The 19,007-nt window shown below is 39.0% G+C and overlaps 1 protein-coding gene across 1 annotated transcript in view; it reads left to right on the forward strand.

The window, feature by feature from the left end:
- The window catches only part of itsn1 (intersectin 1 (SH3 domain protein)), a 76,005-nt gene that overhangs the window by 26,354 nt on the left and 30,644 nt on the right, over nucleotides 1-19,007 (forward strand). Inside the window, exons 5-16 of the mRNA XM_041271605.1 lie at nucleotides 615-769; nucleotides 2,291-2,434; nucleotides 4,181-4,262; nucleotides 6,191-6,312; nucleotides 7,196-7,259; nucleotides 7,550-7,687; nucleotides 9,838-9,947; nucleotides 10,825-11,087; nucleotides 11,664-11,813; nucleotides 13,106-13,246; nucleotides 13,671-13,758; nucleotides 15,680-15,819. Of these exons, the coding sequence (XP_041127539.1) occupies nucleotides 615-769; nucleotides 2,291-2,434; nucleotides 4,181-4,262; nucleotides 6,191-6,312; nucleotides 7,196-7,259; nucleotides 7,550-7,687; nucleotides 9,838-9,947; nucleotides 10,825-11,087; nucleotides 11,664-11,813; nucleotides 13,106-13,246; nucleotides 13,671-13,758; nucleotides 15,680-15,819 (1,597 nt within the window). The remainder of the gene's footprint in view (nucleotides 1-614; nucleotides 770-2,290; nucleotides 2,435-4,180; nucleotides 4,263-6,190; nucleotides 6,313-7,195; nucleotides 7,260-7,549; nucleotides 7,688-9,837; nucleotides 9,948-10,824; nucleotides 11,088-11,663; nucleotides 11,814-13,105; nucleotides 13,247-13,670; nucleotides 13,759-15,679; nucleotides 15,820-19,007) is intronic.

The following is a 19,007-nucleotide window of genomic DNA, read 5'->3' on the forward strand; positions in this document are numbered from 1 at the left end:
AGGTGGTTTTTAAACTTTTTGTACCACGGGTCACTTACTCTTGTCTGTGGTACTTGACACCCCCGCCCCCTCTACACATATGTACATATACCGATAAAAAATAATAGCAATCGAACATGCCACTGGCTTCTCTGTCGCTGCGGTTGTGTTTTTTTCTTTTGCGTGAACCAGCCATAGAACCGTAGTAATAAGAGCAAACTTAACACTGTAAATAATAGTACACTGATTGTGTCCAATGCTTAGTAATGTGTACACCCCATTATAAGCCAATAAACAACACCCCAGATGGCAGATGACTTTGTCCAATAATATGCAAGCTTAAATAAAAAGCACCAGTCAGATGCGCAGCACCTTCTAGAAACTGACATGCCACAGATACATAATATATCCTGAGCCTTCTCACACCCCACCAAGATACACAAACATCTTTAATCAAAATATTTTCAGTAGTTTTATTTTACAATATATTTTTAAAAATTTTGTTACATGTTACTATGCCGTTTAACCATTGAACAGTCAAACTGCATGACAGAGAATATTTTGCCTATCAGAGGCAGGGATGTGCATGTGGTTCTCAGCATGCCAGAGAAATGTTACCTCTTGTCTCTGTGCAGGGCCCTGGCTGACATGAACAATGATGGGAGGATGGACCAGCATGAGTTCTCCATCGCCATGAAGCTGATTAAACTGAAACTGCAGGGTCATTCGCTCCCTCCTTCACTGCCCCTTGTCATGAAACAACCCCCCCTTCCTGCTGCTCCAGGGTTTGGTAAGTGTGCAGGATAGGTCATTAGGGTAGGTCAGGTTTGCTTCTCCCTATAAGTGTATTCAGTTTCATCTTGTGCTTGTCTTAACTGGTATGTAGTCGGGTTAAACCTGGAACCTGGTCATGGATCTTGTAACACGGTATAATGGAGGGTGTGGGTATTCGCTTCTTGACAGGAGAAACTGGAGATGGAGACGGAGGTTGTAGTTGACACACCAATCCAGCGCGCAGGTTTTATTCATATATACCAGAAAAGTCACTTAACACGACCACGGTAGCTCAGAGGACATACGACAGAGTGTACAAAAGGTAAAATAAAACGCTCTGCAAAACAATCAAACAAAAGTTGCCGTCAATACGACAAGCGGTCCCGCTTATACACCTCACTACTATACTTGGGGGATCTAAAATCCCAAATGAATCTCTGTTCCTATTTACGTTGACCAAACCTCAACTCCGGATATACACACGGTGGCTGGTGGTTTTGGCTTCCTTTTCACAGAACAATTCTGACCCCAGATATACACATGGTTGTCAGAAGAGTTGACTTCTTAATGCCAAGCCTGCAAACCCGGTTAACATACACGGTGACCAGAGGAATTTTGATATTTTCCAGTTCTCATTCAGTAGCACAGACAATCTGAATCCTATAGCTTTGCAGCAGCCCTGAGGGGTATATCTGGGACCCTTTTGTACATGACGCTTCACTGGAACACGCCCACCTGCTGTTTAGGGACCGGCTGCTGGCCAATTACCAGCTGTTTTTCCCTGCAACCAAACACAGCAGGTGGGATATCCCAGTTGGAGTGGCAGATTCTCTACTACATATTTTCACAAAAACACAAATGAATGCATATTCTATTTGAAACAAAGTTTCAAATAGAATATGCATTAATTTATCTCCATTGTGAAAAAAACTTAATGATAACACCCTGTAGTGAATGTTGGCCATCAGGGGTAGTGATCTATGCAGCTTGGAGTTGATAAGTCACAGCTGGGCCTGTTTGACACAGAAGTGTAGACCGTGAGCTGTTAATCAAACATTTAATCAATATGCAGCTCAAGTCTGCAGCACAGAAATGTATTCTTTATATGTTGCTTGTATCCTTGCTTGCATACTTATCTTGTAGCATTAAAGAATTAGTCTTATCCTTTTTTTAATGCCAGGAAAGATACAGTGATTCATAAGAGCACATTTAAAATGGTGGTGTTTGTAAGTTTTGGAAGGTTTATATGAGCTAGAGCAAGTAGTTTTCAACAATTGTCAGAGACGGATGATGGATTATACATTTTACTACAGTCTCATTGGTGTTCAATCCTGTTACTGTTTTTTGTTTGACAGAACCTTTATACGGGTATATGTGAACAACCCCCTTCATGGGTTATTTATCTTAAGTTTGAATAATGTTTTAGACCCTTTTTTTTAAGACTTTCATTTGGTGCATCAGTGAAGCCTCTGTACAGGCTGACTAAAAGTAACTGCAGTTGGGACACATTCTATGATGTAAATCTCTCTTTCTGAAGGAATGGGCGGCATGGCTGCTATACCTGGAATAGCAGGAGTTGGAATGTCGCCCCCTTTGGGGAAATCTGTTCCGTCAGCAGTGCCGCCAATGGCTAATGGGGCACCTGTGATGATCCAGCCTCTGCCTGGCTTTGCTCATTCAGGTAAATCCACATATCCATCAAATGGGAGATTCAATAAGAAACCCATTACAACTGTTGGGACATAATGTTAAAAATCTAAAATTATAAATTTTGACTGCTCAGTAATGTGATGCAGTGTTTTGTTTGTAGTGAGGTTCTGTTGCTGCTTTTCACTTTTGTAGTTTGGTATGGACTGAGATTTAAAGAGGTAGACTGGCAGGTACAGGGTGTTGTCTTTTGCTACAATCTCTAGGCCAGTGGAAGATGCAGAACCCCATCATGCCACTTTTGCTATTTTAACACAGTTATCAGTTGTTTTGATGGGTTTGTTATACACCACCCACTCGATTTGGCTGCGATATAGCGAGAGACCCATAGAAAAACAAATAGGCTAACAGATACATACTGTACAAACACTCCCTTGTTTTATGAGGGGCGTCTAGGTCCAGTATAAATCTTCTACGCAACCACCTTTTTCTCATTTTTTTGTATGAAAAGCAGCAAACTGTTTTAATTCATACAGCGGAGGGTAATTGCTTCTCATTAACTTCAGTCTCCAATTAAGCATCTCATCTGTGTTGTGTTCAGAGAATGTGAGCGGAGCAAAGCGGTGACAGTTCCGCTCATAATATCCTCCGCTCTGTTCTGCTTCACTCTTTCTTTTGCTTCGCTCGGATCTGTGATTTCTCATGTGAACAGTATAGGGGGAGGGGCTCAGTCTGGTTGACTGAGAGACGGTATCAATGTATCTGTTCATGTTTATCTGTTCAATCCATCTGTTCAACTCCACCAAACAGGCATTTACCAATTTGTTTATTTACCTCTACACCAGTGAATAAAAGTATGCCTTTTAAAAACCTGGAGAACTGTGTTGTACAGTATAAATGGCTTGTCAAATCTTAAAGGGCGTTCTAATTGTGTGGGAAAAGTAATCATTATGACAAGCATACACATCCTTTTAAAGCAGAGGAAGAAAACTCTGATTTTCTGTACAGATGTGTTTTTGGTGCTGCTCTTTGCAGTTGTTCAGGAGACTCTGCAGATTGTATTATGTATTTATCTGTTTATCCATAAGGAAGCTTTTTGTCTCCCCAATGACAATGTGGTTATTGTTTCAGTCACCCCTCAAACAGTAAGTTCGGATACACCTGGAATATACGGTTGTATGGTTGAAGAAAATATGATCTTACTGTAACAAGTCAGGGAGGGGGTTAAAATCCTCCCTGCCAAAAACACATCCGTATGCACGTTTGTTTAGTTTAATTATTGTGTAATTTGTTAGTCGTGTTTAATGTTAATTATTCCCTGCATCTGGTTGACGTTGTAAATTAGAGCCAGGTGCAGGGTATTTAAAAAAGGTAGTCGGTCTGCTCTGGGCTGCTGCAGTGTGAAGAAGCCCAACTGTGCGAGTGTGTACAGCCGAAGTTAAAGAACAGGTAGTAGTGTGTAAACCTTTTTGTTTTGCGGTTTAAACTGTGCTTGTTTTGTTTTGTGCCGGTAAACAGCTTAGCTGTCCGGCTTGTTAGAGAAGGTTCCAGTTTGTGTTTTAGTTAGTGCTCGTAAGAGCTATAGGTGTTTGTTTTCGTTTTATTTTTGTAATTAAAATTAGCGCCTCCGCGCTTTAAAAAAAAGTTGCTATTTCCGATTACTAAGCTTTCAGAATGTGGGTCATCATCTGAAGGGGATCAATTCAGACAGTTCTTCATTTGTTTGTCAGTGGGTGTAGTGGTTTTTAAATTATATTGTGCCTCTTTGTTTTTACACTAGCTGCTGCTGCAACACTCAAGAGTTCTTCCTTAAACCGATCTGGACCAAAACTACAAAAAGCCCAGTCATTTGACGTTGCAAAGTAAGTAACCCAAGGAGATAGAGATTACGAATTGAATAAGATACTATTTTACATAGTAAAAAAACAGTTGTATTCTGAAAGTGTGTGTGTTTTTTTTTTTTTTTGTTTTGTTTTGTTCTTAATCATATGCACAAATGTATAATACTAGTAGTTGTCCATTTGATGGGGGATCCCCATCTGTTTTGGGCTCTCCCTGTTACAATTTTGGCAAGGTATCCATGCTATGCTATAGCACCGCCTTTTTACAGTGGTAAATGTTATCTTACCAAGTCCTGGATCCATAGCTTTTAGACTTGTAGCTAGGAGCAGCTCAAGTTAGCATATGGATGTGCATTTAAACACTCTGTTTACACTAACAACTTGGACCTGAGCTGGCTTTGGGTCTAACTATTTGCACTTAACCACAGATCCAAGCTGGGTTTGGCTCTGTATGTGTGCACATAGCCCCTGAACTGTAGTGCGTGCCCAATGACCACACCTTGCGTCACCAAAACACTGATGCAAAAGTGTTTAAATCAACGTGAAGCCTGTCATTTGTGTCACTTGTATGTGTCTACTTCAAGGTGGTCAGTCCGTGCCAATTAAGTAAGCAATAAGTCTTGTTTATTTTCTTACCCGTGAAAAAAAACTTTTTTTTTGCTATTAAGCCAAAGCGAAAGTCATTCGTTAAATAGCAATAAAAAAATTAAGCTAAGCTTGCGGCTTTGTTTTTAAAGTTGTATGATTGTTAGTACCGTGATGCGTATAAATAAACAGGCAGTATGTTTAGGCCTAAAAGCATTTTCCTTTTAAACAAGAGACTATTCTCCCCATGAATTACTGTAATGTTTACTGCAATGATTTGTTTAATTCTAGATTGAGGTACCCACAAAACCGATCATTTCCTCATAAGTATCAAAATACGACCACAGGTTACATTTGTAGATATGTGTGAAAAATAATGTTTCATGGCAACTAGGCTTTTTTCACATTGTTCCCACAAATTATACACAAGTTCAAATGTGTTTTCACGTTATAGCACAAATGTATATGTATTTTGGAATCCTCTGTCTCTCGGCGTTCTGTCAAATATATTTTTTGGTTCTGCTGTCCGAGTAACAATCCCAACTTCCTGTAGCTGTTGTCTGCGCCTGTTTGACGCTGACAATGGGGTGTTGCCCACGAGTGTACATGGCAAACATGAGCAGTCTCAGGGGCCGATGCGTTCACAATAGAGCAAAAAACAGACTAAAGCCGTCGCAGAGCCCCCCTCTGAAGCAGGCCACTTATAGGATGGCTGCATTTACACTACCAAAGAAAGACCTTGGATGCCTTACAGCCTGCTTAAAGGTGGCTAGTGTAAACTGGGTAAAAGAATATCTTCTGTTGTAGTTGCAGTGCACTGCTTCTGGTAGGATAAGATTAGATTGAGACTTGCCCCCTGCTCCTGCTCCTCTGCTCATGATAAAACACCCAGGCAGATTCCAGAAAGACACCCAGCTGAGGTCAGCAGCAACATGAAGAACCTCGCTTGCTTTCCCTGTTTTGATATGAACTGTTTACTGTAAGTTTTACCATGTGTGGCATTGTGCTCATTTTGTTTTTGGTCATTATACTTTTGTAGTGTTAGCATAAGTTAGTAATAAAAAAAAAAAAAATCTTGAAGCTTTTGCATTATTCAGTAAAAATGTTTCCATTGCGTATGTATAGTTGATGGGTGAAACTAAATAAAAGCACCTAAAAACTTATATTTCGTTCTATACCTCCTATTTGTATTTGTTTGTATTGTGCAATGTATACTGGTTATTGACAACTTTAAGCTGTGTGTTTTTCTTTTCATCTATAACCCTGGGGTCAAACTATAAAAATGAAAGTCACTTAGACACACTTCAGCTGTGCAATCAAGCAAGTAGGGTTTTTAAATGTGCCTTTATTTTAATGTATTCCAGTGCAGCATCCAGTGCAGCGTCCGCTGCTGCTTGTGTGGATTGGGCTGTCCCGCAGTCCTCCCGGCTAAAGTACAGGCAGCTCTTCAACAGCCAGGACAAAATGATGTGCGGACATTTAACAGGTACATCATATTTTAATGAAGGAAGCAAATGGTTGGGAATCAACATGATGAGCAAACAGCTAAATGAAACAAAATGATAATACTGCTTACAGCTATAGAACAAAATGCTAAACGGTTAGTTAGCATTTTGTTAGTTCTACAGCTGTGGCCAAATATTTTGCATTGCCTATTAATTAAAAAAAAAAAAGCCATAATAATAGTACAGTATTTCATGTTGGATTTCAAAATGCCAGATTTTTCAATTTTTCATTCAATATATGGAAAACTACAAAGTGGTATGTAATTCAGTATGTTAACATACAGTTATTCAGCAGGTTTCATTTTACTTTTATGAAGTAAAATTAGTTAGTTCTATAGAGGGATGAAAAACGTTTGACCATAGCTGTAAATGCCCTTCTGTAGGTTTATAGAATATGCAGCATGACCCATGGTATCGATAATCGTCAGCATACCTGATGCATTCATACAGTGATTAGTCAAGTTATCTACGTTTTCTTCAATTGTGTTTTACCAAAGGCCACTCCAAACCACTGAGTGGTTGTATTAATGGTTGTGATGCAACTTTTTCAAATGTGTGTGTATATATTAAAAAAAAAAAAATGGGTGTAGTGATAAAATCTACCCTATTCAATAAATCAACAATCTAACAAATCAAATGCAATTAAAATAATTAAAACTTAACACAATAGTAACTTAATGTGTTTATGTTAAATTATAATATACTATAATGTGTGTGTGTGTATATATATATATATATATATATATATATATATATATATATATATATATATATATATATATATATATATACACACACACACACGTACACAAAGGTTGTTAATTTTTATAGTGCTGTATTTTTGTTTTGTTTTTGTCTCTGCAGGTCTTCAGGCAAGAACTATCCTGATGCAGTCCAGTTTACCACAAGCTCAGTTAGCTTCTATCTGGTAAGCGATGTATAGCATGTCTGAGATTATTTTGATAAATGTAAATGTGGTCAAAAATAAAACTGTTTCAGTAATTAAATAACATTTTGTACCATCACCCAATAAATCGGCGTGTTCTCATTTCTGATATGTATTTTGTGCTTTATCTGATTTGTTTCCCCCAAATTGATCAAGTATAAGATTGTTTGCTATTGCTGTATAATCGTATGCTGAGGCTACATGTTTCTTTTAGCTCGAAAGAATACTTTTGTGGCATAATGAGACAGATTTTTTTGTAATCTCTTTTACAGGAATCTTTCAGACATTGATCAAGATGGGAAGCTTACAGCAGAAGAGTTCATTCTGGCCATGCACTTAATAGATATGGCCATGTCAGGCCAGCCTTTACCACCTGTGCTGCCTCCGGATTTCATTCCTCCTGCTTTCAGGTGTGTGTGTGTGTGGAGTCTTTATGTCTGTGTCACAATGTTCTCAGAACATTAGTTCACCTGCCTCTGTGGAACTTGCAGTATAAGGCTGGTTCATATTTCAATTGTGCAACCGTCTTTGGGGGTGATTTCTAATCAATCCATCTGCCACGCAACTGTCTCCAGTGGGTCACAAGAACTGACATATGAACCAGCCTTTTGAAGTTAAAGAACTTAATTTACATAACAAGCACCATCTAATGTACCTAAAGAAGAAACTAAAATATTAAGGCTTGATATTAAAACAGTTATCTGTTTATAAATAACTTAATTTATACTCCCTGCTAGTGATTGATTTGAGTGTGCTGCTGTTTCCAGATTTTTCTTGGGTATACAGTGGCTTGAGCCAATAACACAGTTCTGATTTGTTCTCTCAAACAGTCTAATCACAATGACTTCTAAGATGTATACGTGAACGTTTTCAAGTGTTTATATTTGTAAATTGCTGTTGAAGAGGATGAACATTGTTGCAGTAATAGAAGATAGTCAGTATACAAGGCAGTCTGGTCAAGTAGGACATTATTACAGTGGCTTGCGAAAGTATTGACCCCCCCCCTTGGCATTTTTCCTATTTTGTTGCCTTACAACCTGGAATTAAAATGGATTTTTGGGGGGTTTGTATCATTTGATTTGCACAACATGCCTACCATTTTGAAGATGCAAAATATTTTTTATTATGAAACAAACAAGAAATAAGACAAAAAAACAGAAAACTTGAGCATGCATAAGTATTCACCCCCCCAAAGTCAGTACTTTGTAGAGCCACCTTTTGCAGCAATTACAGCTGCAAGTCTCTTGGGGTATGTATCTATAAGCTTGGTACATCTAGCCACTGGGATTTTTGCCCTTTCTTCAAGGCCAAACTGCTCCAGCTCCTTCAAGCTGGATGGGTTCCGCTGGTGTACAGCAATCTTTAAGTCATACCACAGATTCTCAATTGGATTGAGGTCTGGGCTTTGACTAGGCCATTCCAAGACATTTAAATGTTTCCCCTTAAACCACTCGTGTTGCTTTAGCAGTATGCTTAGGGTCATTGTCCTGCTGGAAGGTGAACCTCCGTCCCAGTCTCAAATCTCTGGAAGACTGAAACAGGTTTCCCTCAAGAATTTCCCTGTATTTAGCGCCATCCATCATTCCTTCAATTCTGACCAGTTTCCCAGTCCCTGCCAATCAAAAACATCCCCACAGCATGATGCTGCCACCACCATGCTTCACTGTGGGGATGGTGTTCTCGGGGTGATGAGAGGTGTTGGGTTTGTGCCAGACATAGCGTTTTCCTTGATGGCCAAAAAGCTCAATTTTAGTCTCATCTGACCAGAGTACCTTCTTCCATATGTTTGGGGAGTCTCCCACATGCCTTTTGGCGAACACCAAACGTGTTTGCTTATTTTTTTCTTTAAGCAATGGCTTTTTTCTGGCCACTCTTCCGTAAAGCCCAGCTCTGTGGAGTGTACGGCTTGAAGTGGTCCTATGGACAGATACTCCAATCTCTGCTGTGGAGCTTTGCAGCTCCTTCAGGGTTATCTTTGGTCTCTTTGTTGCCTCTCTGATTAATGCCCTCCTTGCCTGGTCCGTGAGTTTTGGTGGGTGGCCCTCTCTTGTCAGATTTGTTGTGGTGCCATATTCTTTCCATTTTTTAATAATGGCTTTAATGGTGCTCCGTGGGATGTTCAAAGTTTCGGATATTTTTTTATAACCCAACCCTGATCTGTACTTCTCCACAACTTTGTCCCTGACCTGTTTGGAGAGCTCCTTGGTCTTCATGGTGCTGCTTGCTTGGTGGTGCTGCTTGCTTGGTGGTGCCCCTCCCGAGTACACAATAGCATGAGCGAACTCTTCTGGAAAAAAAACCCCAAAAAACCCAAAGGAGCAACACATTTAAAGGGTTGTTTTTTTTATTTAAATAGTTTTGGTTATTGTGACATGTAATAATAAGATAATAAGTTGCCGTATAATAGGTTAATATTGTAAGTTTCTTTGTTTTTTTTTGTACACTAGTACAGTATAGTTTCTAAATGATTCATGTTAAAACTGAAGTGTTGTGTTTTTTTTTTTTTTTTTTTAACAATTCTTTGTAAGACTAAGAGGGCTTATTTGTGTTTCCTTTCCAGAAGAGTTCGCTCTGGCAGTGGTATTTCTATGACAAGCTTACATTTAGAACAAAGAGTACCTGAGGAACCTGCGGAGGAGGAACAGCAGCAGCAGCAGAAGAATCTGCCAGGTGAGTGTGACTGGGAGTGCAGTCTAAATGGTAGAGCTGGAGAGAGCTTTCAATACCTGCTCTGCCTCTGGCTGACAGTGGGCAACAAGCTAATTTATAATGGTGTATTTGGTGGAACAGACCTAAACTACTTCTTGGGGGCTCACTTTTCTTTCTGTTTGCACCAGTGCAACACTTTCCACTCTTTGATTCCTGTAAGAAGAATACCAGAGTTATGGAAATGTATATATAAGAACAAGAGCAGTTAGTAAATATTGAAAGACACACGACAGCAGGTGCTTCACTAGATGGGGCATCTGTATACCACATTGCGGCTTTAAAGAACAAGCACTGATTGGTATGGGTCTATTTATCACCAACAATTCATCACCAGCAGTTCATCACCAGTGACAATTCATCACAGCGGGTACATTATCATATCACATCTCTTTAAAACGCTACAGGTGAAAATGACTGGTGCGACGCTTGCAGGTAGTTTGAAATTTGGTGCTTCTAGTGTTAAAATAAAGGTCTGAAAAGCAAACTTATTTTTTTTTTTTTTGCTTGTTTGTTTGGTAGTTGGTTGATCACAAACTAGTAAAAGTTAGTACAGTATGGGTTTTATTTATGTAATTTGTAAGTGAATATGTACTGTATCTGTTATTTATGATTTATTATATCTGTATTTGTTTTTAGCACAGCTTTTATGATATATTGTGGCTTTAATCAGTGAGTTCTTGTCCGTGATGAATTGGTGATTTAATTGTTGGTGATGAAAAGTGTGAGACAAATTGACGGGATACCGATCGGTCTGACGTGTGAAATGCAGGATATATCTTTATCGAGTACTGAGGGAGTGGCCCCTTTTCATGTAAATTCCTGTTCCGATTTTGCTCAGTGTCGTTCGAGGACAAAAAGCGTGAGAACTTTGAGCGGGGTAACCTGGAGCTGGAGAAGCGACGCCAAGCCCTTCTGGAGCAGCAGCGCAAGGAGCAGGAGCGTCTGGCAGCTCTGGAGAGGCAGGAGCAGGAGCGGCGAGAGAGGGAGCGGCTGGAGCAGGAGCGCCGCCGCCAGATGGAGCTGGAGAGACAGCTGGAGAGGCAGAGAGAGCTGGAGCGGCAGCGCGAGGAGGAGCGGAGGAAGGAGATCGAGAGGAAGGAGGTGAGCGTTGCATCTTTTGCTTTCTGGATGACAAAGTGCTTTTATATATTGGATTCACATTCTGTGGACCATTGTATTCTTTGATTCTGTAATTTCATGTCAAAAAAGAGTCATTGTACAAAGATACTGTCGTTGCAGGATTGATTTTTGTGAAATATATAAACCAGTGCATTTGTTAACATCTTGTGGCATTTATTTTGAACATTGGATGTAATTTCAAGTTTCTTTTTCAAAAGCACCATAAAATTGTACATTGATGATTATTCATGATTTGCCAACTAGCAGTCTGGCACAATTATTTGTTTTCCATGCTAGACAACTGCTAAAGACACCCTAGCTAATTATCCTTATTTATTGTGGGCTTCTGTTTTTTATATCATGGGGTTGTTTTTTTTTTTTTTTAAATAGGTTTTTATTGTACACATTATGCAGAGCAGATTTTCTACTGATGAAACTGTCATGAAAATGAATAAATAAATGCAATTAAAAAAAAAAACTGATTACTGAAGGTATTCACCTGATCAAAGTCTGAGGGAGGGCTTTTTTTCCAGCTGACATGTGTTTTTCTATTCGCAGGCTGCGAAACGAGAACTTGAAAGGCAACGTCAACTTGAGTGGGAGCGGAATCGACGACAAGAGCTGCTCAACCAGAGGAACAAAGAACAAGAGAACATTGTGGTCTTAAAAGACAGGAAAAAGACACTAGAATTTGAATTGGAAGCTCTCGTAAGTGATTTCCATTCCAACACAGACTGTCATCAGTCGTAGACCAACTGAAAACAGTGGGCCTTTAATCGTGAACCCTGTACGTGATCTTGGCCTCATTTGCATCTTTAGGTGTTCTACTTATTCACTGATGTGAGGTGGGGAAAAAAATGAAACCACTGTAGTTTAGTAGTACTCATTTCCTTTTCCCTAGCAGAGTCACTGTAGACTTGTAATCAATACTACTGCAGTCAAAGGAACTGTATAGTAGGTGGATCCTAGTGAATGTCTTTGTGTAATGCCAGCAGTAAAAGAAAAACATACTACAAGAAACTTGACCACAGCAGCTGTGCACTTGATGGTGTTGGCTGCACTGCAAGGAAAGGGAAGAAATACTGTTTTAACAGTAGAACTGCTGCGGTTATTCTCATATCTAAAACCGCCGCTGGCAGTCATCATGATGGTTACTTTTAACAGCATCAATATTAAAATGAAAGACAAACTATACAACTCAAAAGTTCTATTCAAGCACATCTAACATCTGCACAGCCAACTTTTAAATGAACATTTAAACATAAAAGGGTTTATTTTCTAACTTGCCACATATAAAACACGACTTCAAAAAATGAAAAACTATAATAAAATAAACATTTGAAAAGAAACTGGTGTGTAAACAGGTATATGTACATACAAAACTGTAAAAACCAAAGTAGTTTTTAATTTAAAACAAAAGTAACAGGTTTTCTCCAAGTGTGTCACTCTCTGTAGCACTGAATCCAGGTTGAGCTGCCGCAGCCTGCTGCTTTGCAGTTTTCTGATCGAAATGTTTCTGCCGAAGCACTGTGGCTCGCTTCAAGATGAAATCTCACCTACTGATATTTTCCCTGGTGCATTCCTTGTACAAAACAAAATAATCGATGGCTGCCAGGTCCAGTAGAGATAGCAACAGGCTTGTATACAAAAATAAAATATTGTAGGTTATATTCAAAAGAAAAACCTCTCTGGTGGTTCTAGGTAGAGGGGATTATAACTTTTTTTTTTTGTTTTGCGATCCTGCCTTTCAAACTTCATCAGGGTATTTAATACATGTATTTAGGAAAAGTCAAGAACGGACAACCACGTACCTTTCACACGCGGCGGTTTTAGTGCTAAATTACAACAGGGCTCTCTACGACAAGATGCAGATGCAGTAGGTAAAATAGCTAAGGTGTCTACTGTTTCCAAGTCTCTGTGGGAAGACCCATGAAGAGCAGGCTATGTCATGAAGGTAAGCCATGTGTGGTTGAGTGTTTACAGGGAATGCTCTTCCACAGAATGATAAGAAACATCAGTTGGAGGGGAAGCTGCAGGATGTCCGGTTCCGTCTGTCTGCTCAGCGGCATGAAATTGAGAGTACCAACAAGACAAGGGAGCTGAGGATCGCTGAAATCACATATCTTCAGCAGCAGCTACAGGTAGGAGCTCTGCCAGCTCATGAAGGTTTGAGAGTATGTGTTAAGATACATTATCGAGCAAATAGGCAGTTTGCTTGTGCTTGTACCTATATGTGGGACTGATATTAAATAACAGCTGAAAAAAATACATTTAGTGTCTACTAGACATCCACCCACCCTCTACCCTTTTATCAATTTCATTATCACAACCTATATGTGCTGTTGTATAGTAGTGCAAATTTAGAAACCTTTTTACCCCCATGTCTTGCAATTGGCAGTTATCTTAAGCCATTGAGACACTTCTGGTTGTCAGAGGTACACATTCTATTTAAAGTTATTACCCTAGCTGTAACCTATGAAAGGTAATACCAGCCAACAAAAATGTAATGATGTTTATTGTGTTATTACCCAGCTTAAATTGAAGTGTGACCCATTGTTTGCACAGGAGTCTCAACAGTTGCTCGGAAGGTTGATTCCAGAGAAGCAATCCCTGAATGACCAATTAAAGCAGGTGCAGCAAAACAGTTTACATAGTAAGTATTCACCTATGATCTTTTTCACATACTGTGCCAGAATCCTGAGCATATGGTTCTCTCTCTATCTAACCAAGCATCTGTTACAAAAATCCTTGCCTACCCCTCACCAGTTATGTAAAAAAATAATGACTGAATGCGTTTAAAGGCTGTGATCAGAGCATACAATGGCCAATATTAGGTACAGGTTATTAGGTACCAATCAAGTGGCCAGACAGTGTATATAGAGTGCCTTGCAAAAGTATTCAGACCCCTGACCAATTCTCTCATATTACTGAATTACAAATGGTACATTGAAATTTCGTTCTGTTTGATATTTTATTTTAAAACACTGAAACTCAAAATAAATTATTGTAAGATGACATTGGTTTTATGTTGGGAAATATTTTTAAGAAAAATAAAAAAACTGAAATATCTTGCTTGCATAAGTATTCAACCCCTACACATTAATATTTGGTAGAGCCACCTTTCGCTGCAATAACAGCTTTAAATCTTTTGGGTAAGTATGTACCAACTTTGCACACAGTGTCAGAGTGATTTTGGCCCATTCTTCTTGGCAGATTTGCTCCAGGTTGTTCAGGTTGGTTGGATGATGCTTGTGGACCGCAATTTTCAGATAGTGTCACAGATTCTCAGTGGGATTGAGATCAGGACTTTGACTGGGCCACTGTAGGACATTCACCTTTTTGTTCTTGAGCCACTCCAATGTTGCTTTGGCCTTGTGCTTGGGATCACTGTCCTGCTGAAAGGTGAATTTCCTCCCAAGCTTCAGCTTTTTGGCGGACTGAAGCAGATTCTTTTGAAGTATTTTCCTGTATTTTGCTCCATCCATTATTCCTTCAATTGTAACAAGATGCCCTGTCCCTGCTGATGAGAAGCATCCCCACAGCATGATGCTTCCACCACCATACTTCACTGTAGGGATGGTGTGTCTTGAGGATTTGACAGTGTTAGGTTTGCGCCACACACAGCGCTTTGAGTTTTGGCCAAAAAGCTTGTCGTATCTTGGTCTCATCTGACCACAAAACCTTTTCCCACATCACAGCTGGGTCACACTCATGCTTTCAGATGGTACTTTTTGAGTAACGGCTTCTTTCTTGCCACCCTCCCATACAGGCCAGTGTTATGCAGAGCTCTTGATATGGTTGACTAGTGCACCATTACTCCACTCCCAGCCACTGAACTCTGTAGCTCCTTCAAAGTGATTGTTGGCCTCTCTGTGGCTTCTCTCACAAGTCTCCTTCTTGTTTGAGCGCTGAGTTTTAAGGGACAGCCTTTTCTTGGCAGTGCCTGGGTGGTGTGATGCAGCTTCCACTTCCTGATCATTGATCCAACTGTGCTCACTGGGATATCCAAACACTTGGATATTATTTTGTACCCTTTCCCTAATCTATGCGTTTGTATTACTTTTTCTCTAACTTCTGTAGAATGCTCTTTGGTCTTCATTTTCCTTCAGATTCACAGCCTTACCAATTATCCTTCAACAGTGGGGTTTTTATCAAGAGAATGTGACAGCAACTTTAATGGTTCACAGGTGGAACCCAATGGTAAAGTAATTGTCCTCGTTAAGGCAATTTCTTTCATCGGTGCAAACTGGAAGCTTCCACAGCACAGGGGTTGAATACTTATGCAAGCAAGATGTTTCAGTTTTTTATTTTTCTTAAAAATATTTCCCAACATAAAACCAGTGTCACCTTACAATAATTGATTCTGAGTTTCAGTATTTAAAAATAAAATATCAAACAGAACGAAATTTCAATGTACCATTTGTAATTCGGTAATATGAGAGAATTGGTCAGGGGTTTGAATACTTTTGCAAGGCACTGTATATCTCAACCACTTGTAGAAAATGTGTTTCTTCCAGATCTGGTCTTAAAGAAGGTCCAAAAGTAGTGTATGATCTGTATATTTCTAATTGTAGGAGATACCCTTCTGAGCATCAGAAAAACCTTAGAAGTGAAGGAGTCCACTCGGCAGCAGCTGCGAGACCAGCTGGACGAGGTGGAGAAAGAGACGCGGTCCAGACTGCTGGAGATCGACACTTTCAACAATCAATTAAAGGTATTTGTCTGACAGACAAAACACAACACTTCTGTTCTTCCAGCTTTCTTTGTTTATTTTGCTGTGTTTGTATATGGGACATCTCCTCTGCTATTGTTCACACTAAGACTTCTGCTGGTATATAATGTCACTGTTTAGTAGGGACTAGGTCATAGAATTTGCACTTTAACATGTGCACAATATTGCATTGTGCTTGCAGAAGATGGCAACATACAACATTTTTAGATTGATTTGATATGAAATATATATATAATGCATATCCGTACAATTTAGCCTCAACTTTCATAGCTACTACATGCCACCTGTCAAAGTTAATCAATGACTACAGCATTTTCTAAACATCAGTAAAATGCTATAGACGGCTAGATTGATGACTCGCCTCACAGGACAGTGATACACCTCAGTAAGCCTGTCTCTTGCCTTTGTTGTGTGATGGGCTGAGAGAAGCCTGACATCCCAACACTTGTTGTTCTCTTCTAGTTTATCAAGCTGGTGCTCCTACTATTCTGTCGTGTTTGCTGGCTCCCATGATATGGAGTTAGACATTAATGTCTTAACACTGAAACAAATTTAAATGGTTTTGCAAGCTGAAAATCTGGAAAATAAAATGGGTTACACTTTCTTGGTCCTAGGCTCTACTTGTAGAAACTATAACTGCTACCTGTTCTTTCCTTTTTCAGTTTTGCATGCTGACATCAAACTTATGGCTGCAAGTCATAATTTGAAAATGAATGCAGGATTAGTTAATTGTAAATCCCTCACACAAGTAACGGGAAATCTAAGATATAAGGCGACACAGGAATTTGATTCCAAAATCTATTAGCATCTAATAGTAACAAATATGTGCCATTTAAAATATAATTGAACACTAGCAGAAGAGATGGAAACCTGCAAGTTTTGTTGATTCACAGTCTGCTGCGTTCCTGTATTTTCACCCTGTCTGCTGTCCTGTGTCTGTTCTCCACTTGGCTCTGCCATGATGATGTAGGCACTGGGTGGGTTCTATCAGATTCACACAGCCAAGCTAGAGAGTCTGCAGAAGAAACTGATGATGGAGGAGCAGTGGGTGCCAAAGGTAGTAACCGGCTAACTGCTGGCTAGTCTGCTTGCAGTGTGCCAAATGCAGGAATATTTTTATTCTGTTTGTTTTTGCACAGCTAATCCATGCAATGGAAATGGTAACTCAGTAACGTGTTTGATCTGACTTTAACATGAATCAGTAGAAACTGAATCCTGTCTAACAATACTGTTCATACGCTGGGGTGATCCGGACTTGATTCAGCCAAGCATCAGTACGTTTGTATGGCAAGTTTTCTTCCATGTAAGAAATGCATACAGTATATTAACCTTTTGTCCAGCACAGATTATTAACGCAAGAAGAACATTGTGCCAGATTTGAGTAATACAATGCCAGTGAAGTTCAGATCACCCCATGGACAGTCCCCGTGTTTATTAAAAAAATAAAAAATCATAAAATGTAGATGTAGGCATCTTCTAATGTTGTTGTTGTTGTTGTTGTTGATGTTAATAGTAATAATATCACTGAAATGCAGTATTGCACATTAGTTTAAACAATTTTGCATCGCATGGTCTGATTTTTACAGGTACCATTTTGTGATGGATGTTTATCCCATCTTCTTTCTTAAGGAGGGGCTATGGGGAGGGTCTATTACATCAGTAAAAGCTTTCAAGTGCTGTAACATTGAACGTCATCTGACTGCAGAATAATACATAATTAATCCGAGGGTCACCATTACAGTATGAAATAGCATGGCTGCACTAAATAAGAGAAGTGACAGCAACAGTACTTTGTATGGCCAAAGAATACCGGTGTCCTGGGGAAAAAGTAGACCGGGGAAAAGTGGATCGCAGTCTAGAATTTAAAGGGGAGGCTCCATTGTTTCTAAGGTTTACACATAGATCGCTGTACTAGTGCTATGTCTGGGGAATTAGTAGATTGAGCCCAGGGAATAAGTAGATCAGATATATTAACAAAACAAAAAAAAAAAACTTTAAAATTGATTTTGTGGATATATCTGACAGTATAAGGATAGATAAGAGAATGCTGTAATATACATTAACAGTAAATACATAATTTAAAATGAAGTTTGTAAGTGTAATTTGTATGTCTGTTTAACAAACGTTATTGCAACTCCAAGTTTTTTTCTAATTTAGCTGTCATGTTGAGTTCTTCTAGTCTTATTTTTCTTTAAAACTAGGATGATAACATTTAGTCTTTGTAAACTGTTATAGTTATAGTTACCTCTAGGCCTACTGACAAAGTAATACTAATAATACTGCATGATTATATGTCCTTAGAATATATTACTAAAACATTTTAATTTTGATTAAAGATTGACAACATTTTGACATGTAAAACCTTTTAATAATATACAGTAAAACCTTTGCGATCACACATCAACTACAGCCTACATCTGACTAAGGGTGACATTTTTAAATACACACCGGCTGAAAAACGTTTAACACTTTATTTCAAGTATAAAGACATAACAGAAAACTTTGCATCACACATTTTACAGACAGAAAATAAATAAATAAAACCAAGAAATAGGTGCGTGAACACATTACCATACGATCTGGCAAATAAAATGAACAGACAGAAAATGCTGAGTGCTGTTAACTTCCCCTTTAATTAAATAGCTGCCGCACCTTCCTTTTACCCTACTGCGCTTACATGATCTATGAACCATGTCATGCTAACTAAAACAGAAAAGCCAAAAACACTTGTGCTGTAATTTGTCACTTTTGACTTTTAATCTTGTGTGACCTTTTTTGTGCAAGATATCATCTATGTCTATCGAAATATTGGTACTTCTTCCAACCTGGCATTCTACTATAGTTATGATTTATTTAATAAAAAAAAAAAAAAAAAAAATTTTTATTAAACTTTAAACATTTTTATTTCTTCCACTCTTGGACTGTGGATGATGTTGTACTGATTGCCTGTTTTCCCTCCTGGAATGTGTCAACCACCTAGACTTCTATCTGAAGGTTCCCCTGTTCTTAGCTGGCCGTGCACAACTCTCTATTAATGCATTTTCAAAAAGAGTGCTGACCATCCTCGGCAGATTCGCTTAGATGCCCTTCAATTCCATGAGCTTGCTGTGTAAGGCTTATTCCACACTTTGCAAGTGGTTTGTAGTTTTTGAAAGCATTGGCTTGCAGCA

Source organism: Polyodon spathula, chromosome 15 (genome assembly GCF_017654505.1).
Source record: "Polyodon spathula isolate WHYD16114869_AA chromosome 15, ASM1765450v1, whole genome shotgun sequence".
Lineage (NCBI taxonomy): Eukaryota > Metazoa > Chordata > Actinopteri > Acipenseriformes > Polyodontidae > Polyodon > Polyodon spathula.